This window comes from Colobus angolensis, unplaced genomic scaffold (assembly GCF_000951035.1).
Source record: "Colobus angolensis palliatus isolate OR3802 unplaced genomic scaffold, Cang.pa_1.0 Scaffold174, whole genome shotgun sequence".
Lineage (NCBI taxonomy): Eukaryota > Metazoa > Chordata > Mammalia > Primates > Cercopithecidae > Colobus > Colobus angolensis.
In genome coordinates this window covers 3,505,672-3,530,517 of record NW_012114866.1, presented here as the reverse complement: position 1 = coordinate 3,530,517, position 24,846 = coordinate 3,505,672, and the positions used below count along the sequence as shown (strand labels likewise).

The window sequence follows — 24,846 nt, the reverse complement described above, 5'->3', positions numbered from 1 at the left end:
AAGCACAAAACTGGACGACTGTTTAGGCAGACACCGAGCTAGCTGCAGGTGTTTTTTTTTTTTTCATACCCCGGTGGCGCCTGGAACACCAGAGAGAGAGAACTGTTCACTAGCCTGGAAAAGGGGCTGAAGCCAGGGAGCCAAGTGGTCTATCTCAGTGGATCCCACCCCCACAGAGCCCAGCAAGCTAACATCCACTGGCTTGAAATTCTCACTGCCAGCACAGCAGCCTGAAGTCGACCTGGGTGGGTTGAGCTTGGTGGGGGGAGGGGCGTTTGCCATTACTGAGGCTTGAGTAGGTGGTTTTCCCCTCACCATGTAAACAAAGCTGCTGGGAAGTTCGGACTGGGTAGAGACCACTGCAGCACTGCAAAGCCACTGCAGCCAGACTGCCTCTCTAGATTCCTCTTCTCTGGGCAGGGCATCTCTGAAAGAAAGGCAGCAGCCTGAGTCAGGGGCTTATAGATAAAACTCCCATCTCCCTGGGACAGAGCACCTCAGGGAAGGGGCAGCTGTGGGCACAGCTTCAGCAGACTTAAACGTTCCTGCCTGCTGGGTCTGAAGACAGCAGCAAATCTCCCAGCACAGTGCTTGAGCTCTGCTAAGGAAAAGACTGCCTCCTCAAGTGGGTCCCTGACCCCTCATGCCTCCTGACTGGGAGACACCTCCCAGCAGGGGTCAATAGACACCTCATACAGGAGAGCTCTGGCTGGCATCTGGTGGGTGCCCCTCTGGGACAAAGCTTCCAGAGAAAGGGGCAGGTAGCAATCTTTGCTGGCCTGCAATCTCCACTGGTGATACCCAGGCAAACAGGGTCTGGAGTGGACCTCCAGCAAACTCCAGCAGAGGGGCCTGACCTGCAGCAGAGGGGCCTGACTGGTAGAAGGAAAACAAATAAACAGAAAGGAATAGCATCAACATCAACGAAAAGGACGTCCACACAGAAACCCCATCTGAAGGTCACCAAAATCAAAGACTAAAGGTAGAAAAAATCCACGAAGATGAGGAAAAACCAGCGCAAAAATGCTGAAAATTCCAAAAGCCAGAATGCCTCTTCTCCTCCAAAGGATCACAACTCTTTGCCAGCAAGGGAACAAAACTAGACAGAGAGTGAGTTTGATTAATTGACAGAAGTAGGCTTCAGAAGGTGAGTAATAACAAACTCCTCTGAGCTAAAGAAGCATGTTCTAACCAATGCAAGGAAGCTAAGAGCCTTGAAAAAAAGTTAGATGAATTGCTAACTAGAATAACCGTTTAGAGAAGAACATAAATGACCTGATGGAGCTGAAACACACAGCATGAGAACTTCGTGAACAATACACAAGTATCAATAGCAGAATTGATCAAGTGGAAGAAAGGATATCAAAGATTGAAGATCAACTTAATGAAAAAAGATGTGATGACAAGATTAGAGAAAAAATAATGAAAAGGAATGAAGAAAGCCTCCAAGAAATATGGGATATGTGAAAAGACCAAACCTATGTTTGATTGGTGTACCTGAAAGTGATGAGGAGAATGGAACCAAGTTGGAAAACACTCTTCAGGATGTTATCTAGGAGAACTTTCCAAACCTAGCAACGCAGGCCAACTTTCAAATTCAGGAAATATAGAGAACACTACAAAGATACTCCGTGAGAAGAGCAACCCCAAGACACATAATCATCAGATTCACCAAGGTTGAAATGAAGGAAAAAATGTTAAGGGCAGCCAGAGAGAAAGGTCGGGTTACCCATAAAGGGAAGCCCATCAGACTAACAGTGAATCTTTCTGCAGAAACCCTACAAGCCAGAACAGAATGGGAGCCAATATTCAACATTCTTAAAGAGAACATTTTTCAACCCAGAATGTCATATCCAGCCAAACTAGGCTTCATAAGTGAAGGAGAAATAAAATCCTTTACAGAGAAGCAAATGCTGAGAGTTTTTGTCACCACTAGGCCTGCCTTACAAGAGCTCCTGAAGGAAGCACTAAATATGGAAATTAAAAACAGGTACCAACCACTGCACAAACATACCAAAATGTAAAGTCCATCGACACTGTGAACAAACTGCATCAACTAATGGGCAAAATAACCAGCTAGCATCATAATGACAGGATCAGATTCACACATAACCATATTAATCTTAAATGTAAATGGGCTAAATGCCCCAATTAAAAGACACAGACTGACAAATTGGATAAAGAGTCAAGACCCATCAGTGTGCTGTATTCAGGAGACCCATTTCACATGCAAAGACACACATAGGCTCAAAATAAAGGGATGGAGGAAGATTTACCAAGCAAATTGAAAGCAAAAAAAGCAGGGGTTGCAATCCTAGTCTCTGATAAAAGACTTTAAATCTAGAAAGATCAAAAAAGACAAAGAAGGGCATTACATAATGGTAAAGGGGATTGATACAACAAGAAGAGCTAACTATCCTAAATATATATGCACCCAATACAGGAGCACCCAGATTCATAAAGCAAGTTCTTAGAGACCTACAAAGAGACTTAGACTCCCACTCAGTAATAGTAGGAGACTTTAACACCCCACTGTCATATTAGACAGATCAATGAGACATAAAATTAATAAGGATATTCAGAACTTGAACTCAGCTCTGGACCAAGTGGAGCTAATAGACATCTACAGAACTCTCCACCCTAAATCAATAGAATATACATTCTTCTCAGCACCACATTGCACTTATTCTAAAATCGACCACATAATTGGAAGTAAAACACTCCTCAGCAAATGCAAGAAAACTGAAATAATAACAGTCTCTCAGACCACAGTGCAATCAAATCAGAACTCAGGATTAAGAAGCTCACTCAAAACTGCATAACTACATGTAAACTGAACAACCTGCTCCTGAATGACTACTGGGTAAATAATAACATAAAGGCAGAAATAAATAAGTTCTTTGAAATCACGAGAACAAAGACACAATGTACCAGAATCTCTCGGACACAGCTAAAGCAGTGTTTAGAGGGAAACTTATAGCACTAAATGCCCACATGGAAAGCAGGTGATATCTAAAATTGACACCCTAATATCACAATGAAAAGAACTAGAGAAGCAAGAGCAAACAAATTCAAAAGCTAACAGAAGACAAGAAATAACTAAGGTCAAAGCAGAACTGAAGGAGATAGAGACACAAAAAACCATTAAAAAAAATCAGTGAATCCAGGAGCTGGTTTTTTGAAAACATTAACAAAATAAATACACTGCTAGGCAGACTAATAAAGAAGAAAAGAGAGAAGAATCAAATAGACACAATAAAAAATGATGAGGGAGATATCACCACTGATTCCACAGAAGGACAAACTACCATCAGAGTTCTATAAACACATCTACACAAATAAACTAGAAAATCTAGAAGAAATTCATAAATTCCTGAACACATACACCCTTCTCCCAAGACTAAACAAGGAAGAAGTCCAATCCCTGAATAGACCAATAATAAGTTCTGAAATTAAGGCACTAATTAATAGCCTACCAACCAAAACCAGTCTGAGACTAGACAGATTCACAGCCAAATTCTACCAGAGGTACAAAGAGGAAATGGTACCATTCCTTTTGAAACTATTGCAAACAATAGAAAAAGAGGGACTTCTGCCTAACTCATTTTATTAGGCCAGCATCATCCTGATACCAAAACCTGGCAAAGACACAACAACCAAAAAAGACATTTTCAGGCCAATATCCCTGATGAACATTGATGCGAAAATCCTCAGTAAAATACTGGCAAACCAAATCCAGCAGCACATCAAGAAGCTTATCCACCATGATCAAGTTGGCTTCATCCCAGGGATGCAAGACTGGTTCAACATATACAAATCAATAAACGTAATCCACCACATAAACAGAACCAATGACAGAAACCACATGATTGTCTCATAGATGTAGAAAAGGCCTTCGATAAAATTCAACACCCCTTCCTGTTAAAAACTCTCAATAAACTATCGATGGAATGTATCTCAAAATAATAAGAGCTATTTATGACAAACCCACAGCCAATATCATACTGAATGGGCAAAAGCTGGAAGCATTCCCTTTGAAAACCAGCACAAGACAAGGATGCCCTCTTTCATCACTCCTATTCAATATAGTGTTGGAAGTTCTGGCCAGGGCAATCAGGCAAGAGAAAGAAATAAAGGGTATTCAAATAGGAAGAGAGGAAGTCAGATTGTCTCTGTTTGCAAATAACATGGTGTATATTTAGAAAACCCCATCATCTTAGTCCAAAATCTCCTTAAGCTGATAAGCAACTTCAGCAAAGTCTGGGGATACAAAATCAGTGTGCAAAAATCACAAGCATTCCTATACACCAATAATACACAAGCAGAAAGCCAAATCATGAGTGAACTCCCATTCACAATTGCTACAAAGGGAATAAAATACCTAGAAATGCAACTTACAAGGGATGTAAAGGACCCATTCAAGGGGAACTACAAACCACTGCTCAAGGAAATGAGACAGGACACAAACAAATGGAAAAACATTCCATGCTCATGGATAGGAAGAATCAATATTGTGAAAATGGCCATACTGCCCAAGGTAGTTTATACATTCAATGTTATCCCCATCAACCTACTATTGACTTTCTCCAGAGAATTAGAAAAAAACTACTTTAAATTTCATATGGAACCAAAAAAGAGCCCATATAGCCAAGACAATCCTAAGGAAAAAGAACAAAGCTGGAGGCATCATGCTACCTGACTTCAAATTATACTACAAGGCTTCAGTAACCAAAATAGCATGGTACTGGTACTAAAACAGACATATAGGCCAATGGAACAGAATAGAGGCCTCAGAAATAATGCCACACATCTACAACCCTCTGATCTTTGACAAACCTGACAAAAACAAGCAATGGGGAAAGGATTCCCTATTTAATAAATGGTGTTGGGAAAACTGGCTAGCCATATGCAGAAAACTGAAACTGGACCCCTTCCTTACACCTTATACAAAAATTTACTCAAGATGGATTAAAGACTTAAATATAAGACCTAAAACCATAAAAACCCTAGAAGAAAACCTAGGCAATACCATTCAGGACACAGGCAAGGGCAAAGACTTCATGACTAAAACAGCAAAAGCAGTGGCAACAAAAGCCAAAATTGATAACCAGGATCTAGTTAAACTAAAAAGCTTCTGCACAGCCAAAAAAACTATCATCAGAGTGAATAGACAACCTACAGAATGGGAGAAAAATTTTGCAATCTATCCATCTGACAAAGGGCTAATATCCAGAATCTACAAAGAACTTAAACAAATTTACAAGAAGAAAACAGACAACCCCAGCAAAAAGTGGGTGACAGATATGAACAGACACTTCTCAAAAGAAGACAATAATGCCCCCAACAAAAATATGAAAAAAAGCTCATCATCTCTGGTCATTCGATAAATGCAAATCAAAACCACAATGAGATACCATCTTATGCCAGTTAGAATGGTGATCATTAAAAAGTCAGGAAACAACAGATGCTGGAGGATGTGGAGAAATAGGAACACTTTTACACTGTTGGTGGGAGTGTAAATTAGTTCAACCATTGTGGAAGACAGTGTGGCGATTCCTCAAGGATCTAGAACCAGAAGACCCAGCAATCCCATTACTGGGTATATACCCAAAGGATTATAAATCATTCCACCATAAAGACACACACATGCATGTGTTTATTGCAGCACTGTTCACTATAGCAAAGACTTGGAACCAATCCAAATGCCCATCAATGATAGACTGGATAAAGAAAATGTGACACATATATACCATGGAATACTATGCAGCCATAAAAAAGGATAAGTTCATGTTCTTTGCAGGGACATGGGTGAAGCTGGAAACCATCATTCTCAGCATACTAACACAGGCACAGAAAACCAAATACTGCATGTTTTCACTTAGAAGTGGGAGTTTAACAATGAGAACACATGGACACCAGCCGGTGGGGAGGATATCACACACCGGAGCCTGTCAGGGGATGGGGGGCTGTGGGAGGGATAACATTAGGAGAAATACCTAATGTAGATGACGGGTTGATGGGTGCAGTAAACCACCATGGCATGTATATACCTATGTAACAAACCTGCACGTTCTGCACATGTACCCCAGAACTTAAAGTATAATAAAATAAAATAAAAATAAAATAAATAATTCAAAACAAAACAACAAAAAAAGAAGCCACTCTTTTTAGGCGAAACTCAGTGTGAGCAAACGGAACATTTAGTGCATTTTATAGGTCAATGGGAGATTAAGGTCATCTGAGGAATGGTACACTCAACTCCTGCTTGCATGTACGTATTTCCTTCTCAGGGCTAGGAAATTCTCCCCACACCTATCCTTTTGATCACCATGGCTGTGATTGCCAGGGACAAAGGAGGAAAAGGACAGAGCCAGATAAAAAAGAAACAAAAGTCAGTTTGTTTAAATTGCCAGGGAATAATGCCTTTGGCTAAAGGAAGTCAACCCAGAACATCCTGTTCTAGTTAATGAAGTTCATCTGTCTCCCATTTAAGTAAGGAAAACATAATCTCTGCATTCGTGGGGGCTGCTCAGACATTGCCACCTTCACTCCCACCCAAACTCATGGATGGCTGAGGAGTGTCTGTCCTTTCCCGAGAGCAAGCTGCTCCTTCTGGACATTAAAGTCCCAGGCAGGTCACATGCATTTAAGCACAAACTCACTTTTTCAGATGCAAATCTCAAAGCTTTCACTAAAAAAAATAAGCTAATTCCCTCAGTGATTGAAATCTGTATAATTCAGACACAAAAATAAATGTTCCTTCTCTCCTCTACCTCTGTTCCAAAGTATTTCAGCAATGTGGGATCTAGATACAATTCACTTACTTACTCCATGTGACATTCATGTCAAATAACAGCTGAACAACCTTATGCTTTGGAAGGACTCCTTCTCCTGCCACCTTCCTAAGATCTATTCCGGCATCAATTCCCAAGTCGCGGCATCAAATAATCCATGACAGATTCTGGATTGCCCAGCTGGTCTGTCTGGGAAGGTGCCCATTTGTGAATCAGAGCTCTCAGCAAAAAAATGACACTTCTGCAGATAAGCCTGCAAGCTTTTTCTTGTCAGAAAATGAAAAGTATGTGTTTTCATTTACTTTTGCATTTTCCTCCCTTAAATGCCAAAAACCTCAGAGGCAAATTTGTAGCCACGGTGCTCCAATCTGCAAGAAAAATGAAAGACTGCGAGGGTTGGAAGGAGCCCTGAGATCACCTACCAATATCGTCACTTTATAGATGAGGAAAGTGAGGTCCAGAAAGGGGGAGGGATTATAGGTCACGCTGCTAGTTCATGACAGGAACCCATATTTCATGACTCCCAGCTCCATCTACTAATGTACAGTGGACCGTGGAAATATCTACTACTCCTACCTCCTTCCCATGGTCTCTGTTCGCTTTGCAGTGAGCTGCCTTTCATCATCCTTTCTGGTGGTTCTCAAAGTGTGGTCCCTGGCCAGAAGCATCAACATAACCTGGACCTCGTTGATACATAAATTCTCTGGTCTCCTCCCAGACTTGCTCACTCTGTTTTAACAAGCCCTCCAGGTGAATTTAATGCTCATTAAAGTTGAGATACTTACTTTAACCTGTTAGCTCCATCCAGCCTATTCACAAGGGATCAGATCTATCTGATTTCATAGCTCTTTTTTCAGTTTGGCTGTTCTAGTTACCTAAGGCAGAAGTTCACTTAAGTTATCCCTGGAGAGAGAGTGCCTATTGTAAAGTTTTGGACAGGAACTGGAATGGAAAGCTGTCATGAACTGAGGCAGCTTGAGGGGCCACTCTCTCTGTGTTTTTCCCTGTTTCTCTCCCATCTGCCCTTATCTCCTCTCTCCAAAATATTCCTTTACTTCCAGCTCTATTATTTTCTGTTCCTTCTCAGCTGGCATTTGCCATTGGCCTACCACAACCTAACTCTAAAGTCTAAACCAGGGTATCCTTTTTGCTTTAATTTTTCTTCCCAAGTGGAAAATTCTTTCTATATGACTTCTATCATGTCTCATTTCAAATTCCTGAAAAGGACATTAACTGGCCCAGTGCATCTCTTGAGCCAGGCCACACTGGTCACACGGTTACCTAAATGATTAACCACCCTTGAGCCAGATGTTTGCTCCTATTTAATCAATTATTGCCATCACATGAGTGGGCAGCTATTACCGTTACAAAGTAGGTGATTACATGGGGGAGTCAAGAGAATAAGAGTGAAACTTGGAAGTGAGACTTCTGTGTAGTGATAGGAACTTGTGTACTGAGAGGAAATTGGGGGAGAGAGGATGGCAGATGTAGAACTCCCCCACCAATCCTGTGAATGAGATGAGGGAGCTTGGGTGGTGGGGCTGAACAATTTGGCTTACTGAAGGTTGAGTTGGAGACGAAGGTTCTGTTATTTTATTATGACCTCAACCTTCAAGAGTACTTCCAGGTTGGGATGGGCTGGAAAATATGGGATGCAGATTATCAACTCCCTAAAAGTCACAGAAGATTCAAGCTGCAAGGAATTTCAGGGAACACCCAGCTCAGCAGTTCTCAGCCCTGGCTGCCCATTAGAGTCCTCTGAAGAGCTTCTGAAAACCAGAGATGCCTGGGCTCCACTTCAGGGATTCTGATTTACAGCTCCCTAGACACTTCAAGTGCACAGCCAGGACTGAGAATTGGTGCTCTAAGTAGACCCTCTTAATTTTACAGGTGGGGAAACTTAGGTTTGGCTGCATAATATTACCATGGATCACTTAAAGATCTATTTCTAACTTAGTTATAGAGTTTGGGTTAGTAGATCATAAAATGTTAGAGCTAGAGGAGATCATGGAAGCCATGCAGCAGAACCCTACCACTGTTACTAGAGGCTAATGAGCTAAGTGACTTGCCTAAGGCGTTGTAGCCAGAAAGGGGATGGTTGAGGGGTAGAACCCAGATCTCCTGACTCCCAATCCAGTGATCTCCCTATAACAGCTAAGGACAAGGGACTAAAAGAGCCAGATGAGACATTAACCAGAACCGGCTGCAGGCCTTGCACACACTCTACTCAAGAAAGCCTTTCCAGCAGCATGGCTGAAAGTCTGGCAGCAGAGTCTGGGTGGAATTGGAATGTCAAGCAGTCTTGGCCAAAGGAATCGGTGCTTTGGTGGCCTGAGATTGGGCAGGAGGCTGGTTTGATGATGCTAGTCCTTGCTTTCTGCTTGCCTCCCAGTTGTCCCGGGAGTATGTGTGTGTGTTTGTGCATATTCCCAATGAATGGACAGCTGGGTTGGAACTGTGTTGTGATGTGCTCAAAAACCATGCCCTGGGTGTCAGCGATCTCTCCATTTACTGGGGCAAGGTTGTCTTTGTTTTCCAGAGTGGCTTTGGTCAAAGTGTTGACATTCATTGGTCTTGCGTAGAGTTGGAAATGGGCTCCAGTGGGTATTTAGGAAGCAGAGGCATGTGATTCGTGTCCCAGGGGTCGCTCTGGGTATATGTGCACATGCCTGTGCTCGTGAGGGTTGCTAGTGGAGGTGGTTGAAGACAAGAAGGTTCCAATGCAAGAAAATGAAGCATACTAGACATATTGAGCAGGAAGCAGGAAACTCCAAGGAGGTAAATGTGAACTGTAACCATATCCTCTTACAGGTATGGGGTGAGGCGGAAGAAGAGATGAAAAAGTAATACCCCTGCTTTAAGCTTATGAGGAACTTTACAATTGATAAAGCATGTTCACATGTGTTTAGCCCTTCTGACCCTCATAATGATCTCACAAGGTGGATAGTTCCTGTGATCCGAACTTGCAGTGGAGTAGCTAGGCTCCAAGACCACATGGTATTTAGATGAGGGGGCTGAACCACTACTTCTGACTCCAGCCCAAGAGCTCTGTCCAACGTGATATGCTATGCCTCCCAAGTGTGAGTGTGTGTGTGTGCACACATGTGTGTGTCCCTCCTGGGTGCAGACCTATCTGGCAAGAGAGTTTAAGTGAAGGCCAGAATGAGGTGTCATGTTTACCAGGGCCAAGCAGAAACTGGACTATGAATTCAGGAATATAACACAGGAAGTTGGCCCTGGGTCAGCTGTGATTGTCTTAGATAAGTTAGCTTTCATTTTCATCTCAGTGAAATAATAAGCACCTTAAGGGGTTGTTGTAGTGCTCAACAATAATGCACACAAAATAGCTAGACCACGTCCCTCCCATGAGAAGTACATGCATTCAATAAATGGTAATTGTTAATATCCTGTATATATGTTATTGGCCGGTGTGTAGAAGACCACCTGTTTGCAGATAAGAAGACAGCAGCTTGGCTCAGGGCCAAGGGTTGCTGGCCTTGTCTAAATACATCTTCAGGTACTTTCCACAGAGCCTCCGACTATATAAACCAAGTCCCACTTCCCAGCCTCACCTTTCTAACTCATCACAGCCCGATCTCTAATTCCTCACACATACTTGCTAATGATTTGCTAGTTAAGTGCAAATACAGATGATCAGGTCTGAATCAAACAACAGAGTGTGGCAGTACTTCAGAGGACTGGGGTGGCCTCAGCAGGTTTACAGTGTGTGTTCTTCAGTGGGGTGACTGAGTAGATGACAACTCCTGGGGGTCCTGGGTCAAGCAGATCACAGCTGCTGAGCTCTTACTAGGGCCAGGCCCTTTACATTTGGAATCTCACTGAATCTTCCCAAGCAGCCATGTGAATAGGTGTGATTTCCATTTTATATATGAGGAGGCTGACGAGGTGCTAAATTAATTGCCAAAAGTCATCAGGAGCTGAGATTCAAGGCCAAGACTGCCTGGCTTCAAAGTCTGTGCTGCTTCTACTACCTACAACCCAGCCCTCTGACAAAGACTCTCCTTTGACCAAAGCTTTAGTTGGGCTCCTGAGTCTCCTCTGACTAGGTCAGACATTGGGCTTCCCTCCCTGTCCTTGTAGAATCCAGTTTGAGCAAGAATCCTGCTAAGCCGGTTTGGCTAAAATCCTCCACCTACCTTTGGTAACTCGCCACCCTTGTTATCTCAGGACTCTGGCCTGCCTTCAGCAATAATCCCATCCTATCAATTTAACCAGAAACCCCCTATTCTTGATGTTTCCTCCTACTAATTTTCCAAGCACTGCCCCCCATGCTGTTCCTGGGTTATAAATCCCCATTTGTCCTTATTGGAGTCAGAGTTGAGTCCAATCTCTCTCCCTCACTGCAAGACTCCTCTGCCATAGTTATATGTCTATCGTAGTCCCCTGCTCTCCAGCTCCTGAATAAAGTCTGCCTTACCATCTTTAACAAGTGTCATAATGTTTTCTTTCAGATCTCCATCACCCATACGGGTTGGACCTATACCAAAGCCGGGAAATGTTAGGTTTACAGGCGGGTGCAGCACATTGCTTGGAGCCCAAGAGGATGAGGCATGTGAAGACAGGGCTGGTCAAGAGTGATGTGGCCTGGGAAAGGGAGAGTATTCACTGACACTGGACCCCATATTGGCTTCCTCTCCACCCCCTTCCTCTGGGTTGAGTTCTATCTTGGCCTCCACCCAGCCTCACCTCTGGCTTTCACCTCTTCCAGCTTACACACTAGTGACTGACCTTCAGGGGGCGTTCCCTTAAGCCAGGCTTATGGAGGCGTATGCAGAGAATGTGTCAGGTGAGAGGCAGGATGAGGCAGAGGAGGCTCCACCAGAGCCCAGAACCTTCTGTGGTGCCTATCTGCCCAGGGACACTCAGGTGCCCCTGAGATACTCTTTCCCTGGTTGTGAGGTGATGCAGAGCCCCAGGCAGGTTGACGGCTCAATTTTAGCGTCAGCTGGATGTAATTAGCTTTGGTGGGGGGCCAGACACTTTTACAGAGGACTTCATTGTTCTTGGGAACCTGGCAGGAGTATTTATCATTTCAGAAACTGAGAAGGCACTGGCTCTCTCCCTCTCGGCCTCGGGACTGTCCTCCCTTCAGATGCTAATCCACAAAGTAAGTCCAAGCCAGGTCTCAGATGAAGTTCAGGGCTTGGGCGGAGCCCAAACTTTTATTTCCCTCAGGAACAAGGCAGGTGTGGAATCCACACCTGGAAAGCAGCCAAATGGAAACCTAGAGCAACAACTCAGAATGTCACATGTCAAATAACTGAATTGGGTAATCATCTGAAGAAGGGTTTGTGCACAACATATTCGGGAAGTCTGAGGGACTTCCAGAAGAGTGTGAGGGACTAATTCAAGAAGACGGTTAAGTCTGCCCAAGCCTGCCTCAAGCTCACCCAGCTGCAGGCCCTGGGACCTTGCTGGATCAATTCCTCCTAGGAGAGCTCTAGAAATGGTATCTAGCAATCCCCACCTGAGACCCCTGGGCAGTCAAACATTCCTGGAGCTGCAACGACATCCCACCCAGAATGCCCACCAGCTGTGCACAGTCCTAAACTATAAGAGTCAGTGTAGTGTGGTGGTTGCCTGTCTACACTTTGGTTCAGATTGGGTTGGGCCCTGGCTTTGCTGGTTATAAACTATATGTGACTTTGGGTAAGTTATTTCCCTGTGCCTCAGTTTTCCCATCTGCAATTGAGATAAAAATAGGGCCTACCTCCTAGGGAGGTTGTAATAATTAAATGAGTTAAGATATGTAAATTCAGTCCTGGTGGTTTCCCTGGATTCTGGAGTGGGCTCTGGAGGCAAATTCTACTTTCATAAGCCTGTTGCATATGCAAGGTCCTGACCCTGATACTAGTTTATCTGGAACCAACTGAAGCCACTACAGTCTAGTTTCCATAGGAGCTTACAGAGTGAGGGCTTCCACACATCCTGGCAATAGGGGCCAGAGTGGGATAGACTTGAATTTCCATAAGATCTTAGTCAGGGGAGATGGTTAATCTTGCCTTAGGGGGATAAAGGTTTTCTTCAGGAAAAAGCTGGTTCTGGAAAAGCAAAATTGTATATGTTTGCATAATCTTGGGTTCGGTTTCCTTCTGAAGTTAAAAATGTTAGTTTGTTACATGTTCAATGATTCTACTTTCTTGGTAAATATTTAAACATGCAATGTATAATATGACTCTACATCTATTAATCCTTTCTCCTTTCTGCAATAGTTACTGAAGAGAAATAGACACTGACATTTATCTGGTTTCAATTTTCTGCCAGGTACCTGATCCACACTTCTCATTTTACCCTCATAATGATTGAAGTAGGTAGTATTGTTACCTTGATTTCATAAATGTGGAAATTAAGGCAGAGAGAAGATAAGAAAATCACCCAGGGTCAAGGAGATTAAAATTTGGGGCTGACTGCAAAGAACCAATTCTTCACAGTGAGTACACAGCATTACTTTCCCAACTGAGTGACAATTACTTGCCAAGTATTGGTCTAGAATACACAACTGATCCATCATGTTTCTTGCCCCTTCAAGAAGTTTGTATTCTAGTAGAAGAGAGTTATATACAAACAATAACTAAAAACATGAAAAACAAAAAAGAAAACTATGGGATAGAAGAAGTATGTGTAATGGATTTTGAGGAGGCCAAAAAAGGGGTGGTCAGTTCAGCCTGAGGGGATGGGGGAGGACTCCATGGAGAAGTTGACCTTTGGGGTGGGCCTTGAAGGATAACCTGAATTGTGATGAGTGGAGACCAAGGAAAGGGGAGATGCAGGAGTTTGAGGCAGACAGGACCATATGTGCATAGGCATGGAGAAGAACACTGGTGTGCTTGGGCATGGAGAACAGATCAGAGTAGCTAGAACATTGAATTTTGGAGCTGGGCTGTGACAGGTTTAGATCTATCAAAGTGTTGGTCTTGATTCTTTAAGCCCTAGGGAGCTGCTAAATGCTTCAGATGAAATGCCATGAGCTGATCTGTGCAGAAAGGATCATTTCTGCATAGGAACAGGGAAGTACATACAGTCCCGTATCCTTCAGAAATGTACCATCAGCTCCTAATGTCTCTGGCACTATTGGTTTCGGGAATGGGAATAAGAGAACAGGAGTCTCTTTCCTGTTGAAAGAAGCATGTTGAAGACCAGAACTGCTATGGGGTCTTGGCAAAGTGGGCCTCTATAGGTTTGCAAAAGCTTAGCTGTTCTGAGTGATGAGGTCGTGTCTGCTGCAACAGCCAGACACACCACCATCAGGATGAGGTTTGATATGCTGTCCTCTGCCAGTGGTAACAGTGGGACCCAGAAAGAAACAGGACGGGCATTGGGAACACACTGTAACCATCTTGTAATATTCAACCCAAATGCTAGCTACAAAACTAGAAGATTGTTTTTCTAAATTAAAGCCGTTTTGAATTCATTATTACATGTTCCCCATATAACGTGTGATTTACAAACACTGACTTATAAATTCTACATAAATGTAAATTACACATCTGTGCACAGTATGTTACATATTTGAACGTAGACTAGAACAATGTTCCCTTACATATAATAAACTGGGTAGCTCTTTTAACATTAGTGCTAGAACTATGTATTTATGATTATAAGACAACTTCCCCCAAGGACCCTACCATTTTTTCTTTTTTTTAAACATATATTCTGAAGTCATTATGAAAAAAAACTGATTGCTTTAGAAAACTGCTCAAAATTCTTTGGCTTTGAAAGAAAATGGAGTGCCAAAATTTTGTCTAATAAAATGACATTTAAAGTAGAATCTGAGTCAAGCCTGAAGGAAGATATGCTGGTTTTTCGAGACAGCAAAAAAATTCAATCTTTGGTATCCAACACTCCATTATTCATTGGCCCGAATTGGCAGGAGAGCTGTTGGTACTTTGGAGATGACCAGAGAGGGCGAGAGAAGTGATAGGTAGATAATGGGAGAAATACAACCTGAACTCTCTCAGGTCAACTCTGAGCATGCTGGGCATTTATTATTTGGAAGTGAAGAAGATTCGATATCCCCTTGCTAGCTACTCTTTCTGCTCATTTATCTGCTTACGGGGTCATTTTCCTGAGCAAATGCTTAAAATCAAATGTCTTTTTGTTGGACCACTGACCCAGTCAGGAGTTAGCCTCCAGGGTCCCAATACATGCATGAATGGTGGAAAGAATTTATTCCCCTCTATGAGGCAGCCCCTCCCGGAACCCTCACTCCACAGGGGCTCACCGGGGCCTGCGGAAGGTGAGGCCATAGTGCTGACAGGCCAGCCCCACGGTGGGTGTGTACACGATAGGCATGAACTTCTCCACATCCGAAGTCAGCACTCGGTAGAAGAGCTTCTCGTTCCGGTCTTGGAGTGTCATGAGAATGATGTACCTTGGAAAGGGAGAGAAAAAGCAAGCTGACATGGGGTAGCAGCAGGCCCTGATGCCTCTGTGATGTGGTGCAAAGACCCAGGGCTCCCGTTCCTGCCCAGCTACAAGGGCACCTTCATGGGCAAGCCATCTGCCCTGAGCATGAGCTTCAACAGCTATGAAATGTGAAGATGACCTGCTTGTGGTGCTTATTATTATACATGGTGAAGGTACTGTTAAATATTTTACAATAACTCCTTTAAAACCTCCGATGGCTTGTGAAGTAGGGATTATAATTCTTGCTATTTTAGAGGCAAGGAGACTAATGTAGAGAGAAACTGACTCACCCCAGGTCCATGGCAGGGTGGGAATTTGAATCTAAGCAGTCTGACTCTGGAATCTGTGCTCTCAACCATTGTTCAAGATGCTTATGATATTACGTGAACATTAATGAAATGACAATAGCATAATAATATTCTGGGGGTGGGGTAGGGTCAAGGAAAATCCTGGGCATATAAGCACTCTATGGACCGGCCTCTCCTACCACACTGGGCTGGTTCCTGTCACAAATTGTGATTTCTAAAAATAATCTCTCTTTTATCTGATCCCTGAAACCTGAAATCACTAAGCCAGGAAAAGAGCCTTCCATTCAGACTCCTAAGAATGCAAAAAACCTCTGTGAGAGAAAACCTAGGGGCTGAAATTCACAATTAAGTGTGACTGCTAATATCACAACCTTTCTGGATAATAATCTTGGGGAGAGTACTAAGGTACTTGATGCTCTGGCATGGGGAGGGATGAGAGAAATGCTCTAACAGGGAAAAACATCTGTGGTCTGGTGAAATGATCACTGGGCATGACACCAGGATCCTGGGTTTGAATCCCAGCTCTGCCATTTATTAGCTGTGTGAACTTGGGAAAGTCTTGTGTGTCCTCTTGGGTCTCAGCCTTCTCCTCTCTACCAAAGGAATTGGTCCTTTGGTGGAAAACTAAAAACTGTGCTCTGGAAGGTGTTTTCAGCAAGAGAGGACTGATACTCAGGAAGAGCCAGGATCTCAACCCATTGCCAGAGTGGGATTCTCTTACCCAATAGCCATTTGTGCACATCTTTTCTCAGTTCTACCTTCAGTTATGTCAAACCGGTAAACTGAAACTAGCCATCTTACAAGTATTTACACTATGGAATCTGGCGGATGCCATAATTTCCTACCCCATTCCTCACCCCACACAGAGAACCAGTTATGAAAGATTTACCAGCACACCACTGCCCTTACTCGAAAGAAGATGAGGAGTTTTCTTAGCATGTCCCCAGGCACCCTGTAAAATGAGGGACTCCTGGAAATAAGCAGGTCAAGGTGGTCAAGCAGCATCAGGGATGAGCCTCTAGAACTCCCAGGAATGGGCACACTCTTCTGTCCCTGAACCTGGAATGTTTCCCCAGATCTATGAGTGAGGCCCATCTAGCTGGAAATAACTGGGGAGGGAAGGATTTTTGAATTTAACGTTTAGAGCTTAATATCTGTAGGAAGAGGATTTCACTTTGGACTTGATTTCTTCTTTATAAATTTAACAAAAGGAGAAGGTTCAGATTATTCATACTTAAGGCGTGTCTCATCCTGTTAGTTGAATTCATTGTGTCATTTCTGGCTTGCTCTTCAGAGTGACTTAGCTAGACCCAATTAGAGTTAGATAAAAAAGAGGGAGAGGATATTTGGCCTGACTACAGTATGGCCTTGGAGTTAATGTGACTAACATCCTTTGAGTTTAGAGCTTTGGGAGTAGGGGTGCAGGGATAAGCAGAGGCTTCCATGCTCATCACCACTCAGAAGCAATGGATGGTATGAGGGAAACAGGAATATGAGTGCAGGGTGACCCTGGCATGCTGCTGAGCTCTGCCCCTAGGGGGACAGCCACACCTTCAAGGACCCGAAGTCTTGGCCAGTTTGTTCTATAGACTGAACTGGCCAAGTTCTAGAGTTTGTTCGTTCTAAGAGGGGGATTCCTTATCTTCTTCCTACATTTCTGCTAGAGCCAATAACAAGGTGACATATTTACTTGACAAATGCTGACATACTGCCTACTATGTGCCAGGCACTGTTCTAAGCCCAACACAAATACTAAGGCATTTAATCCTCATAACAACCCTATGAGTTTTCCCTATGGTACTCATTGTACCAATGGGAAAAGACCCATAGAGGCTAAGTAACTTTTGCTATTAAGAGGTAGAATATAGATTTGAACTCGGTCTAGTACTAGAGTCTAGTCTTGTAGCCACTGGTCTCTGCTGCGTCTTAGCTGTGGCATACCAGAGAAATGAAAAGCATAGACTCTGGAGCCAGGTCTCTGTGTTCAAATTCCAGCTGTGCCCATTTATAGCCATGCGACCTGGGAAGTGACTCCCTTGTTTAGTAAAGCTGATAAAGTTGAACCCATGATTCCCCATTGGCTCTTTATATCTGGTTCTCTATTGGAGGAGAACTCAGAGAGGAGGCAGAGTTATTAACTGTTGCCCATAGCCTCCAACAAATGACATCTAGGTCTATCCTAAGGCGTCCCCTGTCCATTTCCCTCTCCCCCACCACGTCCCCCTAATTCCAGGAACCCAAGCTACGTACCACTTCCTTAACATGCCTGTCTCTGCGTCTCTGCTCCACTTCGTCCCTCTCAGTGAAACATTTTCCCTGAACCCCACTGCTGTCTGCCGAAGTCTTATCAGTGCTTCTTATGCTGACTCAGCTTCTACCACTTCCCAGAGGCCCTTCCAGATTCCACTGGTTGGAATGCAGTTTCCCTTTCCAGTTCCCCCAGGACATGTCGGCTATGTCTCAGTCATAACAAGCCTTGTCTCTCAGGGAGACTATGAATCCTTTAGAAGGTAGGACTGAGTCTGGGATCAATTTGGGCTCTCAGCCTTTTTTAGCTGGAGAGTTTCTGGAAAACCCTCTGTGAAGCACAGGAAACAGACAGCTCAGCCCAAGGACCAGGCAGAGAGAACAGACACTAGGTACTGACTTGTCCAGGTCACTCTGCTGCCGCTCATAATATCTCATGATTCGGAGGAGCTGGACATCCTGACTCAGAAAGCAGGGTGGGATTAAGCCGTGGATTCCAAGCTGCAGTCTTTCTTCAAGGGTAAAGGCCATCCCCTGGCAAGAATAAGAAAAAAACACCCACACATAAGTGCATACACAGGAAACAAAGGAACAGAAGGGGTCCCACCCACAGACAGGTAAAAGTCAGTGTGACTCAGTAGAAAGGTCCCTCAACTCAAATCCCACCTCTGCTGTTTAAGTAGGAGGGTCATCTTGTGCCAGTTACTTTGACACTCCTGAACTTCAGCTTCCTCACTGGAAAAAATGGGGAAACAGTATCATCAGGGTTTTTCTGTTTTGTTTTTTTTGTTGTTGTTATTGTTGTTGTTTTGTTTTTATATACATATGTTTTATTTTATTTTTTAGAACAGTGATATGATTTGTCTCTGTGTCCCCACCCAAATCTCATCTTGAATTGTAATCCAAATTCATAGTCCCCATGTGTTGAGGGAGGGACCTGATGGGAGGTGATTGGATCACGGGGGCTGTTTTTCCCATGCTATTCTTGTGGTAGTGAGTGAGTTCTAATGAGATCTGGTTGTTTGATAAGTGTCTGGTGCTTCCCCCTTTTCTCTCTCTCCTGCTGCCATGTAAGATGTGCCTGCTTCCCCTTCACTTTCTACCATGATTGTAAGTTTCATGAGGCCTCCTCAGCCATGTGGAACTTGGAGTCAATTAAGCCTCTTTTGTTTGTAAATTACCCAATTTCAGGTAGTATCTTTATAGCAGTGTAAAAATGGACTAATACAAACAGTATTTACAGAAAAACTGAGAAGACAGTACAGAGTTCCCATATACCCCCTCAACCAGTGTCCCTGATTATTAACATTTGACATTAGTATTGTACTTTCATTAGAGTCAATGAACCAGTAATGAGCCATTATTATTAACTAAAGCCTTCAGTTTATTCAGAGTTTTTAAAGTTTTTATCTAATACATATACAGATATATATAAATATGTGAGTGTATATATATAAAAATATGTGTGTATATGTGTGTGTGTATGTGTATGTGTGTGTGTGTATATATATATGTGTGTATGTGTGTGTATATATATGTGTGTGTGTGTATATATATATATATAAAATTCCAGAACCCCATCCAGGATCCTATATTAAGTTTAGTCATCATGTCTCCCTAGGCTCCTCTTGGCTTTGACAGTTTCCCAGATGTCCCTTGTTTTTGACAACCTTCACAGTTTGGAGAAGCCCTGGTCAGGTATTTTGCACATACTCCTCTACTGGAAACTTGTCTGATGTGTTTCTCATGGTTGGATTGTGGTCATGGGTTTTTGGAAGGAAGATCACAGAAGTAGAGTGCCATTTTCATCACATCAGACCATGGGTACATATAATAAATGTGATTATCACTGTTGATATAGACCTCGATCAGTGGCCAAAAGTCATGCTTGTCAGGTTTCTCCACTCTGAAGTTACTCCTAGCCTTGGCCATTGGGAGTGTTTTCGGTTGGCTCTTGCATTTCTTTGATATACTACCCATAATGTAACGGTAGTGGGTTGGTTGTTTTTTTTTTTGCTTTTGTTTTTGTTTTGAAATTCCTTACTTTCTGGCACTACAAGATGCTCCAGGTTCATCTTGTACATTCCCAGCCGTGTTCCTAGACTAAATCATTTCTCTAAGGATCCCCGATTCCTTTTTCGGAGCATGGTTATTAGAAGGCGAGATTTGGGCACTATTTACTACTTGTGTCTCTTGCTTATTTCTAGTCCCTGTCAGTTAACAGAGCAAGGAAATATACATGGGTATATTAAAACTGGAGTATAACCACATATCTATAAAGTTTTCTATATTTAACCATCTGAACCTGTATTAAGCTGAACATAAGTTCATACTAATGTCTCCAATGTGAATTCATTACCACATGGATCATTTTAACCCCATCACCTTGCTAAACTGTGAATTCCCACTCCAACAATAAAAAGTTTGGGTTTGACCATCTCCCATTTATGTACTTAATTGCTTAATTTCAGTATACCCATATAGCAGTGTCAAAATTGTTAACCTGAACCACTGTGGGAAACAACTTTATAAATTAGAGTACAGTGGTTATGTGCAGTTCTCTTTGCCTTTATTCTAACAGACTCCACTCATTTCCAAAGTTACTTAAGTCAAAACTTTTTCCCTCTACTCTCTTCACTGAGATTGTTACGTACATCTGTAATACAGTTAGATTCTCCTGTCACAGTCTGCATTCCTTTCTGGAATCCCCTAACCTATTAAATAATTTTTTTAAAATCTGGACACATTAAGGTTCATTCTTTATGCTGTAAAGTTCTATGGGTTTTGACAAATGCATGTCATGCATCCACCACTACAGTATCATACAAAATAGTTTCACTGCTCTAAAAATTCCATGGGCTTTACTTGTTCATCTCTCTTTCCTCCCCCAAACCTCTGGTGACCACTGACCTTCTTTACTGACTACAGTTTCATCTTTTCTAGAATGTCATACAATTGGAACCATAAAGTATGTAACTTTTCCAGACTGGCTTCCTTTACTTAAAAATATGCACCTAGAGTTCATCCATGTATTTTCATCTCTTGATAACTCATTTATTATCATTGAATAACATTCCACTGTACATTTGTACCATAGTTTGTTTCTCCACTTACTGAAGAAAGCTTGGTTGCTTCCAGCTTTTGGTGATTATAAATAAAGTTGCTGTAAATATTCCTGTGCAGGTTTTTATGTGAACATACGTTTTTAAATCAGTTGGATAAATATGTTGGAGTGCAACTGCTGGATCATATGGTAAAACTATGCTTAGCTTTGTAAGAAACTGCCAAACTTTTCTAAAGTGGCTGTACCATTTTGCATTCCTGCTAGAAGTGAATGAGAGTTTCTGTTGCTCTACATCCTCTCCAGCAACTGGTATTGTCAGTTTTTTGGATTTTAGTTGTTCTAATAGGTGTACAGTGATATGTCATTATTGCTTTAATTAGCAATCCTCTATTGACATATAATGCTGAGTATCTTTTCTTTTTTTCCCTTAAATTTCAGTCTTTATTTTAGATACAGGGGTACATGTACAGGTTTGTTACACAGGAATATTGCATGATGCTGAGGTTTAGGGTAGAGATCTTATCACCCAGGTAGTGTGTATAGTACCTGATATGTAGGTTTTCAACCTCCAGTATCCTCCTTTCTCCCCCATCCAGTAGTCTGCACTGTCTATTCTTCCCATGTTTAAGTCCATGCGTGCTCAATATTTAGCTCCCACTTGTAAATGAGAACATGTGATATTTGGTTTTCTATTCCTGCATTAATTCACTAAGGATTATGGCCTTCAACTGCATTCATGTTGCTGCAAAATAACATGACTTCACTCTATTTTAAGGCTGCATAGCATTCCATGGTATATATGTACCACATTTTCTTCATCCACTCTATCATTGATGGGCCTGAGTTGATCCCATGTTTTTGCTATTGTGAATAGCACAGAGATGAACATACAAGTGCATGTGTCTTTTTGGTAGAATGATTTATTTTCCTTTGGGCATATACTCAGTAACGGGATTGCTGGGTCCAATGGTAGCTCTGTTTTAAGTTTGAGAAATCTCCGGAGTGCTTTCCATAGTGGCTGGACTAATTTACACTACATTTACATTTACAGTGTATAAGCATTCTCTTTTCTCATCAGCCTCTCCAGTATCTGTTGTTTATTGACTTTTTGATAATAGCCATGCTGACTGGTGTGAGATGGTATCTCACTGTGGTTTTAATGTGCATTTCTCTGATGATCAGTGATGTTGAGCATTTTTTCATGTTTGTTGGACACTTGTATGTCTTCTTGTATGTTTTTGCTGCAGTTGCTTTTGAGGACTTAGTCAAACGTTCTTCGCCAAGGTTGACGTTGAAAAGAGTATTTCTTACATTGTTTTCTAGGATTTTTTTTTTATAGTTTGATGTCTTATATTTAAATCTTTGATGCACTAAGTTAATTTTTATATATGGTGAAAGGAAGAGGTCCAGTCTTAATCTTCTGCATATGGCTAGCCAGTTAGACCAGTATCATTTATTGAATACGGATCCCTTTCCCCATTACTTGTCTTTGTCAGCCTTGTTGATGATCAGATGGTTATACGTGTATGGCTTCATTTCTGAGTTTTCTATTCTGTTCCATTGGTCTCCAAGTCTGTTTTTGTACCAGTACCATGCTGTTTTGGTTACTGCAGCTTTATAGTATCGTTTGAAGTCAGGTAGTATGATGCTTCCAACTTTGCTGTTTTAGCTTAGGATTGCTTGGCTAGTTGGGCTCTTTTTTGCCTCCACATGAATTTTAGAATAGCTTTTCTAGTTCTGTGAAGAATGACATTGGCAGCTTAATAGGAATAGCATTGAACTTGTACATTGCTTTGGGCAGTGTGGCCATTTTTACAATACTGATTCTTCCAATCCATTAGCATGGAATGTTTTTCCATTTATTTGTGTTGTCTGTGATTTCTTTCAGCAGGGTTTTTAGGTCTCCTGGTAGAGATCTTGCTTTTCCTTGGTTAGCTGTATTCCTAGGTATTTCATACATTTATTTTCTATCTGTATATCTTCTTTGGTAAAGTCAGTAGGGAAATGCAAATCAAAGCCACAATATGATACACTGTACCACTTTACACCCAGTAGAATGGCTGAAATTAAAATACACACGTACACACACACACACACACACACCAGGAAACAAGTGTTGGTGAATATGTGGAGAAATGAAAACTCTGGCTGGTACATTGCCGGTGAGAATGTAAAATATTGCAGCCTGTATGGAAATTGTAGTGGTCCTCAAAAAGCTAAACGTAGAATTACCGTATGACCCAGCAATTCTGCTCCTAGGCATATACCCAAAGGAATTGAAAGCATGGACTTGAACAAATAATTATATGTCAATGTTCATTGCAGCATTATTTACCATAGCCAAAAAGTGGAAATAACCCAGGTGTTCATCAACATATGAATGGATGAACAAAATGTATATACATGCAATGAAAATTTATTCAGCTATAAAAAGGAATGAAGTTCTGCTCTGTGCTACTTCATGGATGAACCTTGAAAACACTATGCTAAGTAAAATAAGCCAGACACAAAAGGGCAAATATTGTGTGATTCTACTTATATGAAATGTCTGGAACAGGAAAATTCATAAAGACAGAAAGTAGCTTTGAAGTTACCATGGACTTGAAGTAAGGGAAGTGATGGCTATTGATGATTGGTTACAGAGTTTCTGTTTGGAGTGAGAAAAAGTTTTAAAAATGGATAATGGTGATGGTTTTACAACATTGTGAAAGTACTTAGTGCCACTTAATGGTACAATTAAAATTGTCAAAATGGCTAATTTTATGTTATATATATTTTACTACAGCTTACAAAACTACTAAGGTAATATATCCCAAACTGTTGAATTATACAACCTTAAATGGGTGAATTGTATGGTACATAAATTTATTTCAAAAAAATTTTTTAAAATAGTTCTTTGCATGTTTTGAATATAAGCCTTTTACTGGACATGTATTATGTAAATATTTGTCCTAGTCTGTGGCTTGTCTTTTCATTCTCTTGGCAGTGTCTTTCACAGAGCAGCATTTTCTAGTTTGAATGCTGGGGAGAGAGATGGGGAATAAGATGTCATGGAGTCTCTGACCTGGTCACAGTTAAGCCCTGGAGAGACAATGTTTGCTGGAAGAAGTTGCAGGAACTGTTCTTATAAAAGACACTGTGAGAAAGGGACATAAGCTGCCCCACCTTTATCCCAAGATGAGAAGGTACAAAACATGGTGAAAAACAGAGACTTTTTCTGTGTAGAACTCAGGGTGGCCCTGCTGGAGTGAGGGCTGCCCTGGCACTGGAGCTCCTGGACACACTCAGCTTTCTCATGGGAGGCACTAGCAACACTGACAATAGTGATCCCCTGAGTGGCTCCATGGGCGGCAGACATCAAGAAGGAAGGGGCCAGAATCCCCATGGGGGGATTGCGCAGGCCTGCTAATGTGACCCCTGTTGAATTCAAGGCTGATCATAGCTGGGGCAACTCTGGTTAAGTCTTTTATCTATACTAAGTCCCAAATAAGCAAGTTTCCTCCTAAAAGTGAAGAAAACTGTGCGGGTGATAAATGAGACCTCAACTATGCTGTTGACAGGCAGCTTCCCCCAGATTTCCTTGGGGAGAGGAAACCCACAAAGGTAGGGAGCATCAGAGCTCCCTTCATTCCTCCGCCACCTCAAAATGATTTCATCCAAAATTATTACAAGCCCTTTGATAGGGAATTACTAACCATAGGGAGATTCAAACCCATATATTGATTATCCTCACCTTAGAGGTGTTGCTATCATCAGCTCTAAAGGAGAGACTTTAATGAATATCTAATCTTATTCTAACTTTCCTTACAACCACATTGTGAGGAAGATTTTACAACCTTCCCTTTACAGTTGAGAAGGCTAAGCAAGAGAGGTTACATAATGTTCCTGAAGTTCCATGGCTATTACTTCATACTCTATTGCTTCTTAAACCAGGAGGCATTTTATAATCAATAAATATATTTGGTGTGATAATTTTTTCCTGATGATTTTCTTTGACTAGAGGTAT

The 24,846-nt window shown here is 42.0% G+C and overlaps 1 protein-coding gene across 2 annotated transcripts in view; it reads right to left on the bottom strand.

Moving 5' to 3' along the window:
• Nucleotides 1-24,846, bottom strand: part of ME3 (malic enzyme 3, NADP(+)-dependent, mitochondrial) — a 215,502-nt gene that overhangs the window by 99,426 nt on the left and 91,230 nt on the right. For both annotated transcript variants that reach the window (XM_011938489.1, XM_011938490.1), the window contains exons 3-4: nt 18,177-18,310; nt 15,037-15,186 (exon numbers count right to left, since the gene is read on the bottom strand). In XM_011938489.1, coding sequence (XP_011793879.1) covers nt 15,037-15,186; nt 18,177-18,310 — 284 coding nt within the window. The remainder of the gene's footprint in view (nt 1-15,036; nt 15,187-18,176; nt 18,311-24,846) is intronic.